Below are 24,653 nucleotides of genomic sequence, written 5' to 3'. Positions count from 1 at the left end.
CCAGTACAGAAGAGGAGGGTTGTTTAATAATGACACTCCCCAGTAAAGAAGAGGAGGGTTATTTAATAATGACGCTCCCCAGTACAGAAGAGGAGGGTTGTTTAATAATGACGCTCTCCAGTACAGAAGAGGAGGGTTGTTTAATAATGACGCTCCCCAGTACAGAAGAGGGTTGTTTAATAATGATGCTCCCCAGGACAGAAGAGGGTTGTTTAATAATGACGCTACCCAGTACAGAAGAGGAGGGTTGTTTAATAATGATGCTCCCCAGTACAGAAGAGGAGGGTTGTTCGGCAATGGGTTGGAGAAAAATCTAACAAAGCTTTAAAATAATGATTATGCACTGACTCACATCAAATCAAATCAAATCAAATTTATTTTATATAGCCCTTCGTACATCAGCTGATATCTCAAAGTGCTGTACAGAAACCCAGCCTAAAACCCCAAACAGCAAGCAATGCAGGTGAAGAAGCACGGTGGCTAGGAAAAACTCCCTAGAAAGGCCAAAACCTAGGAAGAAACCTAGAGAGGAACCAGGCTATGTGGGGTGGCCAGTCCTCTTCTGGCTGTGCCGGGTGGAGATTATAACAAAACATGGTCAAGATGTTCAAATGTTCATAAATGACCAGCATGGTCAAATAATAATAAGGCAGAATAGTTGAAACTGGAGCAGCAGCACAGTCAGGTGGACTGGGGACAGCAAGGAGTCATCATGTCAGGTATTCCTGGGGCATGGTCCTAGGGCTCAGGTCCTCCGAGAGAGAGAAAGAAAGAGAGAATTAGAGAGAGCATATGTGGGATGGCCAGTCCTCTTCTGGCTGTGCCGGGTGGAGATTATAACAGAACATGGCCAAGATGTTCAAATGTTCATAAATGATCAGCATGGTCGAATAATAATAAGGCAGAACAGTTGAAACTGGAGCAGCAGCACAGCCAGGTGGACTGGGGACAGCAAGGAGTCATCATGTCAGGTAGTCCTGGGGCATGGTCCTAGGGCTCAGGTCCTCCGAGAGAGAGAAAGAGAGAAGGAGAGAATTAGAGAACGCACACTTAGATTCACACAGGACACCGAATAGGACAGGAGAAGTACTCCAGATATAACAAACTGACCCTAGCCCCCCGACACATAAACTACTGCAGCATAAATACTGGAGGCTGACGTAACGCCTTCCGCTGCACCCTAGAGCCCTGTACCCCCTAATTACCCCCATAACATGACATTACTGCCTGCTAGATCCCCATACCCCCTAATTAACCCCGTAACATGACATTACTGCCCCCTAGAGCCTCATACCCCCTAATTAACCCCATAACATTACATTACTGCCCCCTAGAGCCTCATACCCCCTAATTAACCCCATAACATTACATTACTGCCCCCTAGAGCCTCATACCCCCTAATTAACCCCATAGCATGACATTACTGCCCCCTAGTGCCACATACCTCCTAATTAACCCCATGGCATGACATTACTGCCCCCTAGATCCCCATACCCCCTAATTAACCCCAAAGCATGACATTACTGCCCCCTAGATCACCATACCCCCTAATTAACCCCATAGCATAACATTACTGCCCCCTAATTCCCCATACCCCCTAATTAACCCCATAGCATGACATTACTGCCCCCTAGATCCTCATACCCCCTAATTAACCCCATAGCATGACATTACTGCCCCCTAGATCCTCATACCCCCTAATTAACCCCATAGCATGACATTACTGCCCCAGTATACAGCAAGTGGCAAAAGACCACCCTTAGAACAGTGCTTTTGTTGCAAGAGGGCAAGTTACACAAGTCCTGCTAATATGATTTGGAGGAGGAGACACACAGACACACACACCTGCACACACACACACACTCAGGGTTACTAAGTTAGTGGTAAAGCCCACATGCAGCTGTTTCCTGCATGATGTCAGGTCAGAGTTATGTGTTTCAGGAGATGGATAAATACTGGCTCTCGGTAGGGGTCTTCTCAGATGGACGCTACAGTACAGTACTGTCTGTGGTCCAGAGGGGTACTCTGAAAACAAACATATTCTGTAGCCGTTCCTCCTTGTGGCATACACAGCATTAGAGGAACATTGTTTAAAAACCTCTACAGGATCGTTGGGTCCCCCACGGGACGGTTGTGCTTACGTTGGCTAGTGCGATTAGCATGAGGTTGTTAGTAACAAGAACATTTCCCAGGACATAGGCATATCTGATATTGGTAGAAAGCTTAAATTCTTGTTAATCTAACTGCACTGTCTAATTTACAGTAGCGATTACAGTAAAATAATACCAATCTATTGTTTGAGGAGAGTGCACAGTTATGAACTTGAAAATGTATTAATAAACTGATACAAACGTTTGAACAGAAATGCAATGGTTCATTGGATCAGTCTAAAACGTTGCGCATACACTGCTGCCATCTAGTGGCCAAAATGTAAATTGCGCCTTGGCTGGAATAATACATTATGGCTTTTCTCTTGCATTTCAAAGATGATTGTACAACAAATATTTTTTAAACGCATGTTTTTTTCTTTGTATTATCTTTTACCAGATCTAATGTGTGTTATTCTCCTATATTCATATCACATTTCCACAAAATTAAAATTGTTTCCGTTCAAATGGTATCAAGAATATGCATCTCCTTGCTTCAGGTCCTGAGCTACAGGCAGTTAGATTTGGGTGTGTCATTTTAGGTGAGAATTGGATAAAGGAGCAGATCCTTATTAAAGGGACAAGTATCCATATTTCAGAACTGGCAACTGAAACATTTCTTACTCATTTTCATATTTCTAGGGTTAGTCTCAAGTGTGGTCAGGGTGGAAACCTAATTTATTTCCACCAGGGCATTTTGTTTATATTGCTTTAGTGCTATAATTGTAATTCCCTAGTCAACGGAGGTATCGGTCTCTAGTTTAAATCATCAAAACTTATTGGGAGGCCTGTTTAAATTGGAAATATATCTCACCACTGGGTTTCAGGATTTACTCTGTTCTTTATATGAATTTTGGACCTGATTACTTCCTGTAGCTTGGCTAAAGTCGGTATTTTGGATCTGTTTAGAGAAATCTAAACAGGTCCTGCTAAGTCCAAACCAAGAGAGACAGCCATTTATGCTCAGTCTTCTTTTCAATCTGTCCCCACTGTCCAAACTATTCTTGGCTGTGAATGCACGAAACAGAGCAAAATATGCCGTGTTTTCCCCCATCAGTTTATGGGGGAAAACAAATATGACAAAAACCATGGGATCCTAGACTGTGTCGTAAAAGCCAAATACTTTGAGACCTCAGTGTTGTTTTACTCTGACTTAGCAAATAAATACTTTGGTGTTCATAGTTTTTTTATGCAAATAAAACCCTAAGACAATGAGTAATCTTTTTAATTTGGGTGACCACATCAAACGGTACAATCCGGAAACAAATGGCTTGCTTTGTTTCCCCCCATATTTAATGTAGAAGTGGTTTGTGTAACAAACAGTCTTCCATCTTTAGAGATAGTATACATTCCAACATTTGACTCCCAACAACACTACTGTACTGTAAGTCTTCACCTGTTGGCCTTGGACTTATCACCCATGAAGCCACCCCACGGACACGTGTCTAATCTCTGACCCCGTCCTGCTTGTAGGAAAGACGAAGCCCCCACATTAGTAACATTTATATATGTACATGGATACCGTGTTTAACGTGTCGTTGTGTGTGGCCACAGACCCAGTAGGAGGTGGTGTATAAATCATCATGGGTCAGTGTGAAGTGTGGAGTGTGAAAACAAACATCCCTCCCTGGCTGCTGGGATGGCCTTCTCCCCAGTCCTGATGGCTTACCGGGTGGAATCCATGATAGATGACCTTCTCCCCAGTCCTGATGGCTTACCGGGTGGAATCCATGATGGATATCCTTCTCCCCAGTCCTGATGGCTTACCGGGTAGAATCCATGATAGAGGACCTTCTCCCCAGTCCTGATGGCTTACTGGGTGGAATCCATGATAGATGACCTTCTTCTCCCCAGTCCTGATGGTTTACCGGGTGGAATCCATGATGGATCTCCTCCTCTCCAGCCCTGATGGCTTACCGGGTGGAATCCATGATGGATCTCCTTCTCCTCCCCAGTCCTGATGCAGTATACTACCAGTGGTTACTCAGGAGTGTCTTTCTCTCTCTCTCCTGACTCCTCCCCTCAGGGCTTAAGGGGTTTGGTGTTAGGGGGTTTGGTGTTAGGGATTGACCGTTAACCGACCCGAGCCGCTGTGTTGATAGAAAAACCTGCTGTTTGTTCAGGCGCTTCGCTAGGATGACCAGGGTTTACCTTGAGGCCTGAGGCTTTACACTGCTGAACCTAGGGCTAGGATAGCATATGCCATTTGTAGTTGTGCTTAATATGTCTACAGGACATGGAATAGAGTCAATGTTGGTCAAGCATTTTCTTATTTAAGCTTTTTCCCAGCTCTTTCCAAGTTGTCCAGCTAAAATGAAATCTCTATTTCCTCAAGGCATATTTTTAACTGTGGATCATTTGAAACTTCCTAACCAGGGATGGTGTGGGCTGGAATGGGCGTGGTGGGCGTCAGAGCCGCCTGTCATCCAGCGGGTCCAACACGGAAGAGGACGGAGGAATTTTTGTCAACTCCACCAGCAGCAAGCTCCTGGAGAGAGCCCACGGCATCCTCATGTGAGTGACTCAACATCTTAGTTTAACCTCTCTGGGATATTCGGGACGGTAGCGTCCCACCTCGCCAACAGCCAGTGAAATTGCAGAGCGCCAAATTCAAAACAACAGAAATCCCGTAATTAAAATTCCTCAAACATACAAGCATTTTACACAATTTTAAAGATAGCATTTTACACAATTTTAAAGATAAACTTGTTGTAAATCCAGGCACAGTGTCTGATTTTCAAAAAGGCTTTACAACGAAAGCACACCAAACAATTATGTTAGGTCAGCACCTAGTCACAGAAAAACACCGCCATTTTCCAGCCAAAGAGAGGAGTCACAAAAAGCAGAAATAGAGATAAAATGAATCACTAACCTTTTATGATCTTCATCAGATGACACTCATAGGACTTCATGTTACACAATACATATATGTTTTGTTCGATAAAGTTCATATTTCTATCCTAAAATCAGTATACATTGGCGCGTTATGTTCAGTAGTTCCAAAACATCTGGTGATTTTGCAGAGAGACACATCAATTTACAGAAATACTCATAATAAACATTGCTAAAAAAAAACGTTACAGAAAAAGCACACCATGCGATAATCTGAGGATGGCGATCAGACAAAAAAACAAGCCATACAGATACCCGCCATGTTGTGGAGTCAACAGAAGTCAGAAATAGCATTATAAATATTCACTTCACTTCATCAGAATGCACTCCCAGGAATCCCAGTTCCACAATAAATGTTTGTTTTGTTCGATAAAGGCCATCATTTATGTCCAAATACCTCCTTTTTGTTCGCGCGTTTAGTACACAAATCCAAACTCAGGAGGCGCAGGCAAGTCCAGGCGAAAGTTCAGACGAAAAGTCATATTACAGTTCGTAGAAACCTGTCAAACGAAGTATAGAATCAATCTTTAGGATGTTTTTATCATAAATCTTCAATAATGTTTCAACCGGAGAATTGCTTTGTCTGTAGAAATGCAATGGAATGCAGCTAACTCTCACGGGAGCGCGCGAGACTGAGCTCATGGCACTCTGCCAGACCCCTGTCTCAAACAGCTCTCATTCTCCCCTCCTTCACAGTAGAAGCATCCAACAAAGTTCTAAAGACTGTTGACATCTAGTGGAAGTCTTAGGAAGTGCAATATGACCCCATAGACACTGTATATTCGATACGCAATGACTTGGAAAAACTACAAACCTCATATTTCCCACTTCCTGGTTGGATTTTTTTCTCAGGTTTTTGCCTGCCATATGAGTTCTGTTATACTCAGACATTATTCAAACAGTTTTAGAAACTTCAGAGTGTTTTCTATCCAAATCTACTAATTATATGCATATTCTAGCTTTTGGCCCTGAGTAGCAGGTAGTTTACTCTGGGCACCTTTTTATCCAAGCTACTCAATACTGCCCCCCAGTCCCAAAGAAGTTAACACTGGTCACCCACCCACCACCAGCACTGCTTAAGTTACAGTCAGGACTGACTTTCTGTCTAAAACCTCCTACACCACTCCTTAAGTTACTGTCAGGACTGACTGTTTCTGTCTCAAACCTCCTACACCACTCCTCTTTATGCCCTATTTTGGCCTGGTAGAGAAGACGCAGTGTAGATATTCTTCTAAGTCCCTAAAACCATCTGCTCTCTTTTACCAGGAGAAACAAAAACTACAAATCAAAGCCCAGTCTTCCAAAGGTAAGCCACCTTGTTAAGCCACCTTGTTAAGCCACCTTGTTAAGCCACCTTGTTAAGCCACCTTGTTAAGCCACCTTGTTATAAGCCACCTTGTGTTTAAACCGCTAGTGATGGTACTAGTGCTGACTCATACTGGCTGTGTGTTCTTCTCTGTTACCGCAGCACTTGCTTGACGTCAAGTCCCTAAAGTATCTCAGCAACCTGACGCTGCACGACCGCATCACCAAGTCCCTCCTCCACCTCCACAAGAAGAAGAAACCACCCAGCATCAGCGCTCAGTTCCAGGTCAGTCAGTCCCCCTTAAGCACACATCTAGGATCAGTGTATCTTTCCCAAATCATGCCCTTAACTATTAGGGCAAGGGTGCCAAACTTAAATCCTGGCGGGCCATGAGGCTCCTGGTTTTTGTTATATCTTTTAAATTCTTGTCCAATTACGCCCATTAAGACCTAGACAACAAAGTGAGAGGAGTTCCTAACTAATCAGTGACCTTAATTGATCAATCAAGTACAAGGGAGGAGCGATGACCCGCTGGCCCTCGAGGACTGGAGTTTGACACCTGTGTATCAGGGGATAAAATACAAAACTGACCTCAGATCAGTGGTTAGGGTTGACATCTCTCTGCTACACGTATCTGGGATGTGTATTGGAAGTGACCAGCTGAGTCCAGCTGACAGTATGGATGTTCTCTGGAACTCTGGGTGTTGTCCCATGAGCTGTCTCTTACAACCTCCTCCCTCTGCCTGTACGCCTGTCTGCCCGCCCAGTGTCGGGTCCCAGCCTGTGACGTCTTTTTAAAACCTCGTCTGTCTGTCTGTCCGCCCACTGTCAGGTCCCAGCCTGTGACGTCTTTTTCTTTTTATCATCCCACCCAAAAGACAACGATGACATCGTGTCTGGGTTGGGGGAAAAAGTACAATTTAATAGGCCATAAAAAGCATCTCTTGTCAAGAACATCCCCATGTCTCTGTCACTTTGGAAACTAGTGTGATCCCTGATGATGAATGTTCAGCTCAGTTGAGCAGATTTCACCATGTCAAAAAGAATATAATAAAACCCATATTGCTATTTTATATTAAAAAGATTCTCTGGCACTTTTGTATACTTTTTAGCCAGTAGTTTGGAAAATAGTGCTCACGAGCCGAAAGTGTTCCCAGAAAATGGCGTACTACATGACATATGTGCTACACGTCATTGCTCTCGCCCTGCTGTGTGTTCATCATCTGCATCTTGCCTGCTGTCTCATATGACAAGGGGCTGATGCTCATTGGTTGAACTCAAATTGCTGGACTATGTTGGGGGAAAATGTAGGGGAAAATGGTGCAGCACACCTTCCAGAAAGAACAGTTACTTTCAAACTAGGTTTAAAAATGACTTTGTAGTCGCCAAAGTAAAGGTAAATACTTAAAAATGGAAGTCCCCAGCTTCTCTAAGACCAGCTGAGTAGGCTGATGAAACAGAAGGGGACGTTGTCAACTCATCTCAGTTATGATCGTCCCCTTTATCACAGCCATAATCATCTCTCCATCCCCTCCCACCATCTTGTCTTTCTTAACTCTGTTGTGTCTTTTCTCATGCCTGGCTGTCTCTATTGCTCCTGGCTCACAGTGGGGGAGGAGGAGTCCCAAATTACTCCCTATTCCCTACATAGTGCACTAGTTTTGATCAGGACCTGGAGTAGGGGGGGCATTTGGGACGCAGTATGAGAGTAAAGAGGCGTGACCACCCCCACAACAACAATCCCATATCCACTAGCCCTGGCCTGTACTCTAACCCTCTCTGGCTGGCAGGAAGCCTGGGCAGAAGGCTGCGAGTGGTGACATCACTTCCCACATCCTGTTGTGTGGCTGATTGCCTTCATCTTCTGAATGGAGTGGGGGGAAGTGCATTCCTGGCCACCAAAATAGCCACACACACACACACACACACATATATGTACATACATATAGGGCAAAAAGGTATTTAGTCAGCCACCAATATTGTGCAAGTTCTCCCACTTAAAAAGATGAGAGGCCTGTAATTTTCATCATAGGTACACTTCAACTATGACAGACAAAATAAGAGAAAACATTTCAGAAAATCACATTGTAGGATTTTAATGAATTTATTTGCAAATTATGGTGGAAAATAAGTATTTGGTTACCTACAAACAATCAAGATTCCTGGCTCTCACAGACTTGTAACTTCTTCTTTAAGAGGCTCCTCTGTCCTCCACTCGTTACCTGTATTAATGGCACCTGTTTGAACTTGTTATCAGTATAAAAGACACCTGTCCACAACCTCAAACAGTCACACTCCAAACTCCACTATGGCCAAGACTAAAGAGCTGTCAAAGGACACCAGAAACTAAATTGTAGACCTGCACCAGGCTGGGAAGACTGAATCTGCAATAGGTAAGCAGCTTGGTTTGAAGAAATCAACTGTGGGAGCAATTATTAGGAAATGGAAGACATACAAGACCACTGATAATTTCCCTCGATCTGGGGCTCCACGCAAGATCTCACCCCGTGGGGTTAAAATGATCACAAGAACGGTGAGCAAAAATCCCAGAACCACACGAGGGGACCTAGTGAATGACCTGCAGAGAGCTGGGACCAAAGTAACAAAGCCTACCATCAGTAACACACTACGCCGCCAGGGACTCAAATCCTGCAGTGCCAGACGTGTCCCCCTGCTTAAGCCAGTACATGTCCAGGCCCGTCTGAAGTTTGCTAGAGAGCATTTGGATGATCCAGAAGAAGATTGGGAGAATGTCATATGGTCAGATGAAACCAAAATAGAACTTTTTGGTAAAAACTCAACTCGTCGTGTTTGGAGGACAAAGAATGCTGAGTTGCATCCAAAGAACACCATACCTACTGTGAAGCATGAAACGTGGCTGGGTCTTTCAGCATGACAATGATCCCAAACACACCGCCCGGGCAACGAAGGAGTGGCTTCGTAAGAAGCATTCAGATGGACCTCACCCAGTCTTTTTCTTGTTGTCCGGCGCAAGAGAACCCAAGAGGACCCGTCTCTCTCCTCACCCCAACCCTCCATGCTACAGCAGCCAAGGACACACTAGCCTTTTATCCTAGACAGTCTTTTATTATGTGGTTAAAAAGGTTATAAAGATATGACAACAATTTATTCACACCAGACAAAACCACTTCTCCCTGCTATAAAACAAGCCACAGTACACCAACAAAACCACTCCTCCCTGCTATAAAACCAACAAAGCCAATGTGCCGTCCGTGTATTATTTCTGTCTGTTTATACGATGTTTAATATGTTTTTGGTGAAGTCAATGCCCTGGTATGTATTCACTAGGAACCAAACAGAAGCAAATGAAATAGGGAGGGGCCTACCTGAATTTGTCCAATAGAAATGTTTTCCGTTTGGAGTTATTAACAGGGTTTTTTTTAAATAAACGTTTTGGACTAATGATGGCACCCCTGATCTGTCCTACCACAGGCCTCTCTCAATAAGCTGATGGAGACTCTGGGCCAATCAGAGCCCTACTTTGTCAAATGCATCCGTTCTAATGCAGAGAAGCTGCCCCTGCGCTTCAACGAGGGCCTGGTGCTCAGGCAGCTCCGCTACACGGGTATGCTGGAGACCGTGCGCATCCGCCAGTCAGGCTACAGCATCAAGTACACCTTCCAGGTAAGCAGTTTTGTACAGATGCACAGACACGTACTCAAACTCACACACACACACACACACACAAACTAAAAAGAAACATCCTCTCACTGTCAATGAGTTTATTTCATCAAACTTAACATGTGTAAATATTTGTATGAACATAACAAAATTCAACAACTGAGACATAAACTGAACAAGTTCCACAGACATGTGACTAACAGAAATTTAATAATGTGTCCCTGAACAAAGGGGGGTCAAAATCAAAAGTATTAGTCAGTATCTGGTGTGGCCACCAGCTGCATTAAGTACTGCAGTGCATCTCCTCATGGACTGCTCCAGATTTGACTGTTCTTGCTGTGAGATGTTACCCCACTCTTCCAAAAAGGCACCTGCAAGTTCCCGGACATTTCTGTGGGGAATGGCCCTCACCCTCAGATCCAACAGGTCCCAGACATGCTCAATGGGATTGAGATCCGGGCTCTTCGATGGCCATGGCAGAACACTGAAATTCCTGTCTTGCAGGAAATCACGCACAGAACGAGCAGTATGGCAGGTGGCATTATCATGCTGGAGGGTCATGTCAGGATGGGTACCACATGAGGGAGGAGGATGAGGAGGGGAGGAGGATGTCTTCCTCGCTGTAATGCGCAGCGTTGATTTCCTGCAATGACAACAAGCTCAGTCCGAAGATGCTGTGACACACTGCCCCAGACCATGACGGACCCTCCACCTCCAAATCAACCCCGCTCCAGAGTACAGTACATTAGTCAGTTAATCTGCCGGTCTTCTATCCTGGAAACACTCACATCGTAGACATTAGTCAGTTAATCTGCTGGTCTTCTCTCCAGGAAACACTCACATCGTAGACATTAGTCAGTTAATCTGCCGGTCTTCTATCCTGGAAACATGAAACAAAGAGTGCAAGTTTCAGTCACTCATTAGCGACAACGTTAACATTTTCCTTCTGTCCAAAGGTGGTGTGGACTCGAGCCCTGGTGCAATTTCCTCTATTCCTCAGTAACCTCCGAGTCATGTCCTCTGTTGCTCAGTAACCTCCGAGTCAAGTCCAACATCTGAGTCATTGTTTCCACTTCTTTCTGTGTTTCAGTTGGCTTGGTGATTGGGATCAGTTGTATGCTACTTATCGTGCTATTCATTGAGCAAACAATGGCGTCTGCTGTAAGAAATTACTTGCTTGCGATTTGAAGTGGTGGCCATATTGTCTCGAAGACTAAGTTTGATGTTTGTATGATAGTATTGTGGGACTATTAGGACAGTTGGGTACAGTAATGTCACAATAATGTTATAGATTGTCTAGTGTCTAGCTTGTTACTGTACTTTTAGCAAATCCTTCAGTTTTATAGTAGCATCACCTTTTATTTTTGTGTATTGCTTGTCCTGTAAGGAACCGTTGAGCTAGTGTTTACAGCTGTGGAAGCCAAACATTAGATCACCGGGAAAAACCACTGTGATGGAACGTTTGTAATACACAACCTTGACGGTGAAACGACAAGAAATGCCCCGCCCGTACGCTCATTAACTTACTCACAACACGAGCTAGTTTTAGCCTCAGCCTGACATTGTCATTTATCTGAATTCCCCTGACAGATTAGAGCTGCGGTCCTCTGTGATGATGAAAAATATCTGGAGCGCGTGTCATCTTCTGAAGACTGTCCTGAGGTCATGGTGGAGAACAGGGCCTCTATAGTCTGTAATGAAACACTCGGCCCTGTGGGGGTAATTGTAAAAACACAGCATCTGTTTCCCAGTCAGTCAGCCACACCCCTACAGCTTTCACCGGTTTCCCAGACTGCCCTACTGTGTTGACATCAGATAACGGGCCTCCGTTTGGAGGAGTGGGAGAGTGAATCTTTTTTTGATGATGTTAGTTAGTCTCCCTGTAAATATCACCATGGACTATCCCTAAAACCACATGTGCCCCAAACTGGATCTTGTCCTCAGACTAGCTGGTGATGTCACTTAGAAATGAACAGCTCCAATCCTCAGGGGCTGCAGTGTTTTGTGCTCCCTGCGACAGATTCAGACCAATGGAGAGAAGGCCAGTCAAACAGCTGATCAGTACAGTGCCATAGAGAAGAGTCGACCAGTAGAGACCGTGGCCGTTGAGGACTGCCTCCTACATTTATAATAACCGTTTTTTGTGTGTGTTTCTCATTTTCCCTCTACTTGCCTGGCAGGATTTCATCCGCCACTTCCACGTGCTGCTACCCGAGGGCACCAGTGCCACCCAGGAAGGCATCGGACAGTATCTGGGCCAGGTGGACCTTGCTCCCGATGGATACCAAGTTGGCAAAACCATGGTACTATTCACCCTACTGCCTGTCACTATAGTATATTTAAACCATGGTACTATTCACCCAGCTGCCTGTCACTATAGTATATTTAAACCATGGTACTATTCACCCTACTGCCTGTCACTATAGTATATTTAAACCATGGTACTATTCACCCTACTGCCTGTCACTATAGTATATTTAAACCATGGTACTATTCACCCTGCTGCCTGTCACTATAGTATATTTAAACCATGGTGGTTCTATTCACCCAGCTGCCTGTCACTATAGTATATTTAAACCATGGTACTATTCACCCTACTGCCTGTCACTATAGTATATTTAAACCATGGTACTATTCACCCTGCTGCCTGTCACTATAGTAGATTTAAACCATGGTACTATTCACCCAGCTGCCTGTCACTATAGTATATTTAAACCATGGTACTATTCACCCAGCTGCCTGTCACTATAGTAGATTAAAACCATGGTACTATTCACCCAGCTGCCTGTCACTATAGTAGATTAAAACCATGGTACTATTCACCCTGCTGCCTGTCACTACAGTAGATTAAAACCATGGTACTATTCACCCAGCTGCCTGTCACTATAGTAGATTAAAACCATGGTACTATTCACCCAGCTGCCTGTCACTACAGTAGATTAAAACCATGGTACTATTCACCCAGCTGCCTGTCACTATAGTAGATTAAAACCATGGTACTATTCACCCAGCTACCTGTCACTACAGTAGATTAAAACCATGGTACTATTCACCCAGCTGCCTGTCACTATAGTAGATTAAAACCATGGTTCTATTCACCCACTATAGTCACTATAGTAGATTAAAACCATGGTTCTATTCACCCAGCTGCCTGTCACTATAGTAGATTAAAACCATGGTTCTATTCACCCAGCTGCCTGTCACTACAGTAGATTAAAACCATGGTACTATTCACCCAGCTGCCTGTCACTATAGTAGATTTAAACCATGGTACTATTCACCCAGCTGCCTGTCACTATAGTAGATTAAAACCATGGTTCTATTCACCCACTATAGTCACTATAGTAGATTAAAACCATGGTTCTATTCACCCAGCTGCCTGTCACTATAGTAGATTAAAACCATGGTTCTATTCACCCACTATAATCACTATAGTAGATTAAAACCATGGTACTATTCACCCTACTGCCTGTCACTATAGTAGATTAAAACCATGGTACTATTCACCCTGCTGCCTGTCACTATAGTAGATTAAAACCATGGTACTATTCACCCAGCTGCCTGTCACTACAGTAGATTAAAACCATGGTACTATTCACCCAGCTGCCTGTCACTATAGTAGATTAAAACCATGGTGGTTCTATTCACCCAGCTGCCTGTCACTATAGTAGATTAAAACCATGGTACTATTCACCCTGCTGCCTGTCACTACAGTAGATTAAACCCATGGTACTATTCACCCAGCTGCCTGTCACTATAGTAGATTAAAACCATGGTACTATTCACCCAGCTGCCTGTCACTACAGTAGATTAAAACCATGGTACTATTCACCCAGCTGCCTGTCACTATAGTAGATTAAAACCATGGTTCTATTCACCCACTATAGTCACTATAGTAGATTAAAACCATGGTTCTATTCACCCAGCTGCCTGTCACTATAGTAGATTAAAACCATGGTTCTATTCACCCAGCTGCCTGTCACTACAGTAGATTAAAACCATGGTACTATTCACCCAGCTGCCTGTCACTATAGTAGATTTAAACCCTGGTACTATTCACCCAGCTGCCTGTCACTATAGTAGATTAAAACCATGGTTCTATTCACCCACTATAGTCACTATAGTAGATTAAAACCATGGTTCTATTCACCCAGCTGCCTGTCACTATAGTAGATTAAAACCATGGTTCTATTCACCCACTATAATCACTATAGTAGATTAAAACCATGGTTCTATTCACCCAGCTGCCTGTCACTACAGTAGATTTAAACCATGGTACTATTCACCAAGCTGCCTGTCACTACAGTAGATTAAAACAATGGTACTATTCACCCTGCTGCCTGTCACTATAGTAGATTAAAACCATGGTACTATTCACCCAGCTGCCTGTCACTACAGTAGATTAAAACAATGGTACTATTCACCCTGCTGCCTGTCACTACAGTAGATTAAAACCATGGTACTATTCACCGACTATTGTCACTATAGTAGATTAAAACCATGGTTCTATTCACCCAGCTGCCTGTCACTACAGTAGATTAAAACCATGGTACTATTCACCCAGCTGCCTGTCACTATAGTAGATTTAAACCATGGTACTATTCACCAAGCTGCCTGTCACTACAGTAGATTAAAACCATGGTACTATTCACCCAGCTGCCTGTCACTATAGTAGATTAAAACCATGATACTATTCACCCAGCTGCCTGTCACTATAGTAGATTAAAACCATGGTACTATTCACCCTGCTGCCTGTCACTATAGTAGATTAAAACCATGGTACTATTCACCCAGCTGCCTGTCACTATAGTAGATTAAAACCATGGTACTATTCACCCAGCTGCCTGTCACTACAGTATATTAAAACCATGGTACTATTCACCCTACTGTCTGTCACTATAGTATATTAAAACCATGGTACTATTCACCCTACTGCCTGTCACTATAGTAGATTAAAACCATGGTACTATTCAACCTACTGCCTGTCACTATAGTAGATTAAAACCATGGTACTATTCACCCTGCTGCCTGTCACTACAGTAATTAAAACCATGGTACTATTCACCCTGCTGCCTGTCACTGCAGTAGATTTAAACCATGGTTCTGTTCACCCAGCTGCCTGTCACTATAGTAGATTAAAACCATGGTACTATTCACCCAGCTGCCTGTCACTACAGTATATTAAAACCATGGTACTATTCACCCTACTGCCTGTCACTATAGTAGATTTAAACCATGATACTATTCACCCAGCTGCCTGTCACTATAGTAGATTAAAACCATGGTACTATTCACCCTGCTGCCTGTCACTATAGTAGATTAAAACCATGGTACTATTCACCCTGCTGCCTGTCACTATAGTAGATTAAAACCATGGTACTATTCACCCAGCTGCCTGTCACTACAGTATATTAAAACCATGGTACTATTCACCCTACTGCCTGTCACTATAGTAGATTTAAACCATGATACGATTCACCCAGCTGCCTGTCACTATAGTAGATTAAAACCATGGTACTATTCACCCTGCTGCCTGTCACTATAGTAGATTAAAACCATGGTACTATTCACCCTGCTGCCTGTCACTATAGTAGATTTAAACCATGATACTATTCACCCAGCTGCCTGTCACTATAGTAGATTAAAACCATGGTACTATTCACCCAGCTACCTGTCACTACAGTAGATTAAAACCATGGTACTATTCACCCAGCTGCCTGTCACTATAGTAGATTAAAACCATGGTTCTATTCACCCACTATAGTCACTATAGTAGATTAAAACCATGGTTCTATTCACCCAGCTGCCTGTCACTATAGTAGATTAAAACCATGGTTCTATTCACCCAGCTGCCTGTCACTATAGTAGATTTAAACCATGATACTATTCACCCAGCTGCCTGTCACTATAGTAGATTAAAACCATGGTACTATTCACCCAGCTACCTGTCACTACAGTAGATTAAAACCATGGTACTATTCACCCAGCTGCCTGTCACTATAGTAGATTAAAACCATGGTTCTATTCACCCACTATAGTCACTATAGTAGATTAAAACCATGGTTCTATTCACCCAGCTGCCTGTCACTATAGTAGATTAAAACCATGGTTCTATTCACCCAGCTGCCTGTCACTACAGTAGATTAAAACCATGGTACTATTCACCCAGCTGCCTGTCACTATAGTAGATTTAAACCATGGTACTATTCACCCAGCTGCCTGTCACTATAGTAGATTAAAACCATGGTTCTATTCACCCACTATAGTCACTATAGTAGATTAAAACCATGGTTCTATTCACCCAGCTGCCTGTCACTATAGTAGATTAAAACCATGGTTCTATTCACCCACTATAATCACTATAGTAGATTAAAACCATGGTACTATTCACCCTGCTGCCTGTCACTATAGTAGATTAAAACCATGGTACTTTTCACCCAGCTGCCTGTCACTACAGTAGATTAAAACCATGGTACTATTCACCCAGCTGCCTGTCACTATAGTAGATTAAAACCATGGTGGTTCTATTCACCCAGCTGCCTGTCACTATAGTAGATTAAAACCATGGTACTATTCACCCTGCTGCCTGTCACTACAGTAGATTAAACCCATGGTACTATTCACCCAGCTGCCTGTCACTATAGTAGATTAAAACCATGGTACTATTCACCCAGCTGCCTGTCACTACAGTAGATTAAAACCATGGTACTATTCACCCAGCTGCCTGTCACTATAGTAGATTAAAACCATGGTTCTATTCACCCACTATAGTCACTATAGTAGATTAAAACCATGGTTCTATTCACCCAGCTGCCTGTCACTACAGTAGATTAAAACCATGGTACTATTCACCCAGCTGCCTGTCACTATAGTAGATTTAAACCCTGGTACTATTCACCCAGCTGCCTGTCACTATAGTAGATTAAAACCATGGTTCTATTCACCCACTATAGTCACTATAGTAGATTAAAACCATGGTACTATTCACCCAGCTGCCTGTCACTATAGTAGATTAAAACCATGGTTCTATTCACCCACTATAATCACTATAGTAGATTAAAACCATGGTTCTATTCACCCAGCTGCCTGTCACTACAGTAGATTTAAACCATGGTACTATTCACCAAGCTGCCTGTCACTACAGTAGATTAAAACAATGGTACTATTCACCCTGCTGCCTGTCACTATAGTAGATTAAAACCATGGTACTATTCACCCAGCTGCCTGTCACTACAGTAGATTAAAACAATGGTACTATTCACCTTGCTGCCTGTCACTACAGTAGATTAAAACCATGGTACTATTCACCGACTATAGTCACTATAGTAGATTAAAACCATGGTTCTATTCACCCAGCTGCCTGTCACTACAGTAGATTAAAACCATGGTACTATTCACCCAGCTGCCTGTCACTATAGTAGATTTAAACCATGGTACTATTCACCAAGCTGCCTGTCACTACAGTAGATTAAAACCATGGTACTATTCACCCTACTGCCTGTCACTATAGTAGATTTAAACCATGATACTATTCACCCAGCTGCCTGTCACTATAGTAGATTAAAACCATGGTACTATTCACCTTGCTGCCTGTCACTATAGTAGATTAAAACCATGGTACTATTCACCCTACTGCCTGTCACTATAGTAGATTAAAACCATGATACTATTCACCCAGCTGCCTGTCACTATAGTAGATTAAAACCATGGTTCTATTCACCCAGCTGCCTGTCACTACAGTAGATTAAAACCATGGTACTATTCACCCTGCTGCCTGTCACTATAGTAGATTAAAACCATGGTACTTTTCACCCAGCTGCCTGTCACTACAGTAGATTAAAACCATGGTACTATTCACCCAGCTGCCTGTCACTATAGTAGATTTAAACCATGATACTATTCACCCAGCTGCCTGTCACTATAGTAGATTAAAACCATGGTACTATTCACCCAGCTACCTGTCACTACAGTAGATTAAAACCATGGTACTATTCACCCAGCTGCCTGTCACTATAGTAGATTAAAACCATGGTTCTATTCACCCACTATAGTCACTATAGTAGATTAAAACCATGGTTCTATTCACCCAGCTGCCTGTCACTATAGTAGATTAAAACCATGGTTCTATTCACCCAGCTGCCTGTCACTACAGTAGATTAAAACCATGGTACTATTCACCCAGCTGCCTGTCACTATAGTAGATTTAAACCATGGTACTATTCACCCAGCTGCCTGTCACTATAGTAGATTAAAACCATGGTTCTATTCACCCACTATAGTCACTATAGTAGATTAAAACCATGGTTCTATTCACCCAGCTGCCTGTCACTATAGTAGATTAAAACCATGGTTCTATTCACCCACTATAATCACTATAGTAGATTAAAACCATGGTACTATTCACCCTGCTGCCTGTCACTATAGTAGATTAAAACCATGATACGATTCACCCAGCTGCCTGTCACTACAGTAGATTAAAACCATGGTACTATTCACCCAGCTGCCTGTCACTATAGTAGATTTAAACCATGATACTATTCACCCAGCTGCCTGTCACTATAGTAGATTAAAACCATGGTACTATTCACCCAGCTACCTGTCACTACAGTAGATTAAAACCATGGTACTATTCACCCAGCTGCCTGTCACTATAGTAGATTAAAACCATGGTTCTATTCACCCACTATAGTCACTATAGTAGATTAAAACCATGGTTCTATTCACCCAGCTGCCTGTCACTATAGTAGATTAAAACCATGGTTCTATTCACCCAGCTGCCTGTCACTACAGTAGATTAAAACCATGGTACTATTCACCCAGCTGCCTGTCACTATAGTAGATTTAAACCATGGTACTATTCACCCAGCTGCCTGTCACTATAGTAGATTAAAACCATGGTTCTATTCACCCACTATAGTCACTATAGTAGATTAAAACCATGGTTCTATTCACCCAGCTGCCTGTCACTATAGTAGATTAAAACCATGGTTCTATTCACCCACTATAATCACTATAGTAGATTAAAACCATGGTACTATTCACCCTGCTGCCTGTCACTATAGTAGATTAAAACCATGGTACTTTTCACCCAGCTGCCTGTCACTACAGTAGATTAAAACCATGGTACTATTCACCCAGCTGCCTGTCACTATAGTAGATTAAAACCATGGTGGTTCTATTCACCCAGCTGCCTGTCACTATAGTAGATTAAAACCATGGTACTATTCACCCTGCTGCCTGTCACTACAGTAGATTAAACCCATGGTACTATTCACCCAGCTGCCTGTCACTATAGTAGATTAAAACCATGGTACTATTCACCCAGCTGCCTGTCACTACAGTAGATTAAAACCATGGTACTATTCACCCAGCTGCCTGTCACTATAGTAGATTAAAACCATGGTACTATTCACCCACTATAGTCACTATAGTAGATTAAAACCATGGTTCTATTCACCCAGCTGCCTGTCACTACAGTAGATTAAAACCATGGTACTATTCACCCAGCTGCCTGTCACTATAGTAGATTTAAACCCTGGTACTATTCACCCAGCTGCCTGTCACTATAGTAGATTAAAACCATGGTTCTATTCACCCACTATAGTCACTATAGTAGATTAAAACCATGGTACTATTCACCCAGCTGCCTGTCACTATAGTAGATTAAAACCATGGTTCTATTCACCCACTATAATCACTATAGTAGATTAAAACCATGGTTCTATTCACCCAGCTGCCTGTCACTACAGTAGATTTAAACCATGGTACTATTCACCAAGCTGCCTGTCACTACAGTAGATTAAAACAATGGTACTATTCACCCTGCTGCCTGTCACTATAGTAGATTAAAACCATGGTACTATTCACCCAGCTGCCTGTCACTACAGTAGATTAAAACAATGGTACTATTCACCCTGCTGCCTGTCACTACAGTAGATTAAAACCATGGTACTATTCACCGACTATAGTCACTATAGTAGATTAAAACCATGGTTCTATTCACCCAGCTGCCTGTCACTACAGTAGATTAAAACCATGGTACTATTCACCCAGCTGCCTGTCACTATAGTAGATTTAAACCATGGTACTATTCACCAAGCTGCCTGTCACTACAGTAGATTAAAACCATGGTACTATTCACCCTACTGCCTGTCACTATAGTAGATTTAAACCATTATACTATTCACCCAGCTGCCTGTCACTATAGTAGATTAAAACCATGGTACTATTCACCCTGCTGCCTGTCACTATAGTAGATTAAAACCATGGTACTATTCACCCTGCTGCCTGTCACTATAGTAGATTAAAACCATGGTACTATTCACCCAGCTGCCTGTCACTACAGTATATTAAAACCATGGTACTATTCACCTTACTGCCTGTCACTATAGTAGATTTAAACCATGATACTATTCACCCAGCTGCCTGTCACTATAGTAGATTAAAACCATGGTACTATTCACCCTGCTGCCTGTCACTATAGTAGATTAAAACCATGGTACTATTCACCCTGCTGCCTGTCACTATAGTAGATTTAAACCATGATACTATTCACCCAGCTGCCTGTCACTATAGTAGATTAAAACCATGGTGGTTCTATTCACCCAGCTGCCTGTCACTATAGTAGATTAAAACCATGGTACTATTCACCCAGCTGCCTGTCACTATAGTAGATTAAAACCATGGTACTATTCACCCTGCTGCCTGTCACTATAGTAGATTAAAACCATGGTACTATTCACCCTGTTGTCTGTCACTACAGTAGATTAAAACCATGGTGGTTCTATTCACCCAGCTGCCTGTCACTACAGTAGATTAAAACCATGGTACTATTCACCCTACTGCCTGTCACTATAGTAGATTTAAACCATGGTACTATTCACCCAGCTGCCTGTCACTATAGTAGATTAAAACCATGGTACTATTCACCCTGCTGCCTGTCACTACAGTAGATTAAAACCATGGTGGTTCTATTCACCCAGCTGCCTGTCACTATAGTAGATTAAAACCATGGTACTATTCACCCAGCTGCCTGTCACCATAGTAGATTAAAACCATGGTACTATTCACCCACTATAGTCACTATAGTAGATTAAAACCATGGTACTATTCACCTAGCTGCCTGTCACTACAGTAGATTAAAACCATGGTACTATTCACCCTACTGCCTGTCACTACAGTATATTAAAACCATGGTACTATTCACCCAGCTGCCTGTCACTATAGTAGATTAAAACCATGGTACTATTCACCCTACTGCCTGTCACTATAGTAGATTAAAACCATGGTACTATTCACCCTGCTGCCTGTCACTATAGTAGATTAAAACCATGGTACTATTCACCCAGCTGCCTGTCACTACAGTAGATTAAAACCATGGTACTATTCACCCAGCTGCCTGTCACTATAGTAGATTAAAACCATGGTGGTTCTATTCACCCAGCTGCCTGTCACTATAGTAGATTAAAACCATGGTACTATTCACCCTGCTGCCTGTCACTACAGTAGATTAAACCCATGGTACTATTCACCCAGCTGCCTGTCACTATAGTAGATTAAAACCATGGTGGTTCTATTCACCCAGCTGCCTGTCACTATAGTAGATTAAAACCATGGTACTATTCACCCAGCTGCCTGTCACTATAGTAGATTAAAACCATGGTACTATTCACCCTACTGCCTGTCACTATAGTAGATTAAAACCATGGTACTATTCACCCTGCTGCCTGTCACTATAGTAGATTAAAACCATGGTACTATTCACCCAGCTGCCTGTCACTACAGTAGATTAAACCCATGGTACTATTCACCCAGCTGCCTGTCACTATAGTAGATTAAAACCATGGTGGTTCTATTCACCCAGCTGCCTGTCACTATAGTAGATTAAAACCATGGTACTATTCACCCTGCTGCCTGTCACTATAGTAGATTAAAACCAAGAGGAAGGGATAAAATTGAGACTTTTTAGTCAAGGTATCAACAATTGTATCCAATTGTCTTGTTTTCTCTAGTATATTGTACCACAAAGGGGATTGATATGTTTTATTTTACAAATTTAGACTAGCCTTATCTATAGAAACGTTTGTGGCCAAATGCACATCCCTAAAACACAGGTGCTGGGCTAATGAAGTATACTACAACAGAACAGACATGCCTTGCATTGTCCTTATAGTTAGAATAAAAAATGGTCCGTCATGTTTGTCTTGATGAGTGGTAGTTGACCATCAGTTTGAGTCACCACAGGGGTGGTGGAGATTCGGCCCTGCTTTAGGTTATTGAACTTAGTTAAATAAACAGAAAAATAAGGAGCAGTGACATTATATTACCAGCACTGTAGTCTTTCTGGGAGACAGGATGTTATAAAGAACATAGCCCAAGAATGGACAGGACCTCTGACACACACAGACACACAGACTGATAGATGGGTCCAGCACTATTCCTTTGGTTTGATGTCTATAATTAGCAGCCCATAGCTCCCATACCTGAAATTATTGTTGCTCCTGTGTTTGATCATCCAGGGAGGGGGAGGTCCATATGTAAACAGTGAGAGTGTGTATATGTGTGTGTGTGTGTATGATGTGCCACTCATTGTGTCCACTGTCAGGTGTTCCTGCGGGAGGTGGAGCGTCAGCGACTGCAGGCGTTGCTTCACAGGGAGGTCCTGAACCGTATCGTCACTCTGCAGCGCCGCTTCAGGGCCCTGCTGGAGAGGAAACACTTCACCAGGATGAGACTGGCTGCCACAACTATCCAGGTAACCACCGTTCCCTTCTTATAGCCTCATCACCCAGGGGCAGTCTCCTTCTTATAGCCTCATCACCCAGGGGCAGTCTCCTTCTTATAGCCTCATCACCCAGGGGCAGTCTCCTTCTTATAGCCTCATCACCCAGGGGCAGTCTCCTTCTTATAGCCTCATCACCCAGGGGCAGTCTCCTTCTTATAGCCTCATCACCCAGGGGCAGTCTCCTTCTTATAGCCTCATCACCCAGGGGCAGTCTCCTTCTTATAGCCTCATCACCCAGGGGCAGTCTCCTTCTTATAGCCTCGTCACCCAGGGGCAGTCTCCTTCTTATAGCCTCATCACCCAGGGGCAGTCTCCTTCTTATAGCCTCATCACCCAGGGGCAGTCTCCTTCTTATAGCCTCATCACCCAGGGGCAGTCTCCTTCTTATAGCCTCATCACCCAGGGGCAGTCTCCTTCTTATAGCCTCGTCACCCAGGGGCAGTCTCCTTCTTATAGCCTCATCACCCAGGGGCAGTCTCCTTCTTATAGCCTCATCACCCAGGGGCAGTCTCCTTCTTATAGCCTCGTCACCCAGGGGCAGTCTCCTTCTTATAGCCTCATCACCCAGGGGCAGTCTCCTTCTTATAGCCTCATCACCCAGGGACAGTCTCCTTCTTATAGCCTCATCACCCAGGGACAGTCTCCTTCTTATAGCCTCATCACCCAGGGGCAGTCTCCTTCTTATAGCCTCGTCACCCAGGGGCAGGGACAGTCTCCTTCTTATAGCCTCGTCACCCAGGGGCAGGGACAGTCTCCTTCTTATAGCCTCGTCACCCAGGGGCAGGGACAGTCTCCTTCTTATAGCCTCGTCACCCAGGGGCAGGGACAGTCTCCTTCTTATAGCCTCGTCACCCAGGGAAAATGAGTGGGAACAGGGCACCAACCCTGGTCCTGCTACAGGGGTATGAAGGCGTTTGTTTCATTACAGTTAAATGGTCCTGTTACAGGGGTATGAAGGCTTTTGTTTCATTACAGTTGCATGCAAACAGGGTCTTGGTTAGTTGAATCAGGTGTGTTAGCGCCGGGCTGGTAGAAAGTCTGTACACCCTGTTCTGTGGCTCTCAGCACCATAGTTGGTGACATTAACTGTGTAAATTATCTATAGTACATCCAGGCTTGATACGTAGGATTTTGTTTGTATATGTGATATTTATTTTGAAATTTAGTAAATGGATTTAAGTGGGAAATTTGTTATTGAACTGAGGCAGGAATGCTTCTCATCCCAATGTTGTGTGTCAGTCCTCATCTGTGCAATCTTGCTCAGCCCGGTTTTGATGGGCCAGCAAGATATTTAATTTGTATGTGTTATGGAGGGATGTTTAGATTCAGAGCTCTTTCAGTAATCCTACAAAACCCCACAATTTATTTTTTGTGGAAAATTCTGTGAATTATCTAAACTATTTCTCTTGACCGTTCCTCAACTTTGTTTTGGATGTCATTCAACTTTCACGATCACAATCTAAGACTTATGCCAGATATTTGATCCTAGTAATTATGCAATTGTTGATTCAGTTCCGTTACAGTATCCAGCAGGAACCAAACACTAAGTCCTTTCATAAACAGGGACATTGTTGTACTAGAGAAGTTGGCTATGAATGGGAATGGATTTAACACACCTCGAGGATCGGTACTTCAGGGTTTTCAGTTGGCCTGCTTTGCTTTAGATCTTTGAGACCTTGGTGTGAATTAGCCAATCACTTATATTGATCAACGAGCACAGTTGGGGAGGTGATTAGTAGAGTGAGGTGTGGTGCCTGGTTGGAATGAAACCCTGCAATGGCACTCCAGGATCAAATCAAAATTAAATCAATGTTTATTGGTCGCGTCTAGAGTTGGACAGATATTTTAGCGGTTGCAGCGAAATGCTTGTGTAACTAGAGCC

At 43.1% G+C, this 24,653-nt stretch overlaps 1 protein-coding gene across 1 annotated transcript in view; it reads left to right on the top strand.

Annotated features, from left to right (window-relative positions):
* Window positions 1-24,653, top strand: part of LOC110506954 (unconventional myosin-IXAa) — a 212,133-nt gene that overhangs the window by 150,056 nt on the left and 37,424 nt on the right. The window contains exons 17-22 of the mRNA XM_036981793.1: window positions 4,524-4,661; window positions 6,306-6,345; window positions 6,508-6,630; window positions 9,799-9,990; window positions 12,168-12,290; window positions 22,592-22,741. Coding sequence (XP_036837688.1) covers window positions 4,524-4,661; window positions 6,306-6,345; window positions 6,508-6,630; window positions 9,799-9,990; window positions 12,168-12,290; window positions 22,592-22,741 — 766 coding nt within the window. The remainder of the gene's footprint in view (window positions 1-4,523; window positions 4,662-6,305; window positions 6,346-6,507; window positions 6,631-9,798; window positions 9,991-12,167; window positions 12,291-22,591; window positions 22,742-24,653) is intronic.

This window comes from Oncorhynchus mykiss, chromosome 6 (assembly GCF_013265735.2).
Source record: "Oncorhynchus mykiss isolate Arlee chromosome 6, USDA_OmykA_1.1, whole genome shotgun sequence".
In the NCBI taxonomy this organism is placed as follows: Eukaryota; Metazoa; Chordata; class Actinopteri; order Salmoniformes; family Salmonidae; genus Oncorhynchus; species Oncorhynchus mykiss.
Note: the sequence above shows the minus strand (reverse complement) of the source record. Positions and strands in the feature narration are given on the sequence as shown.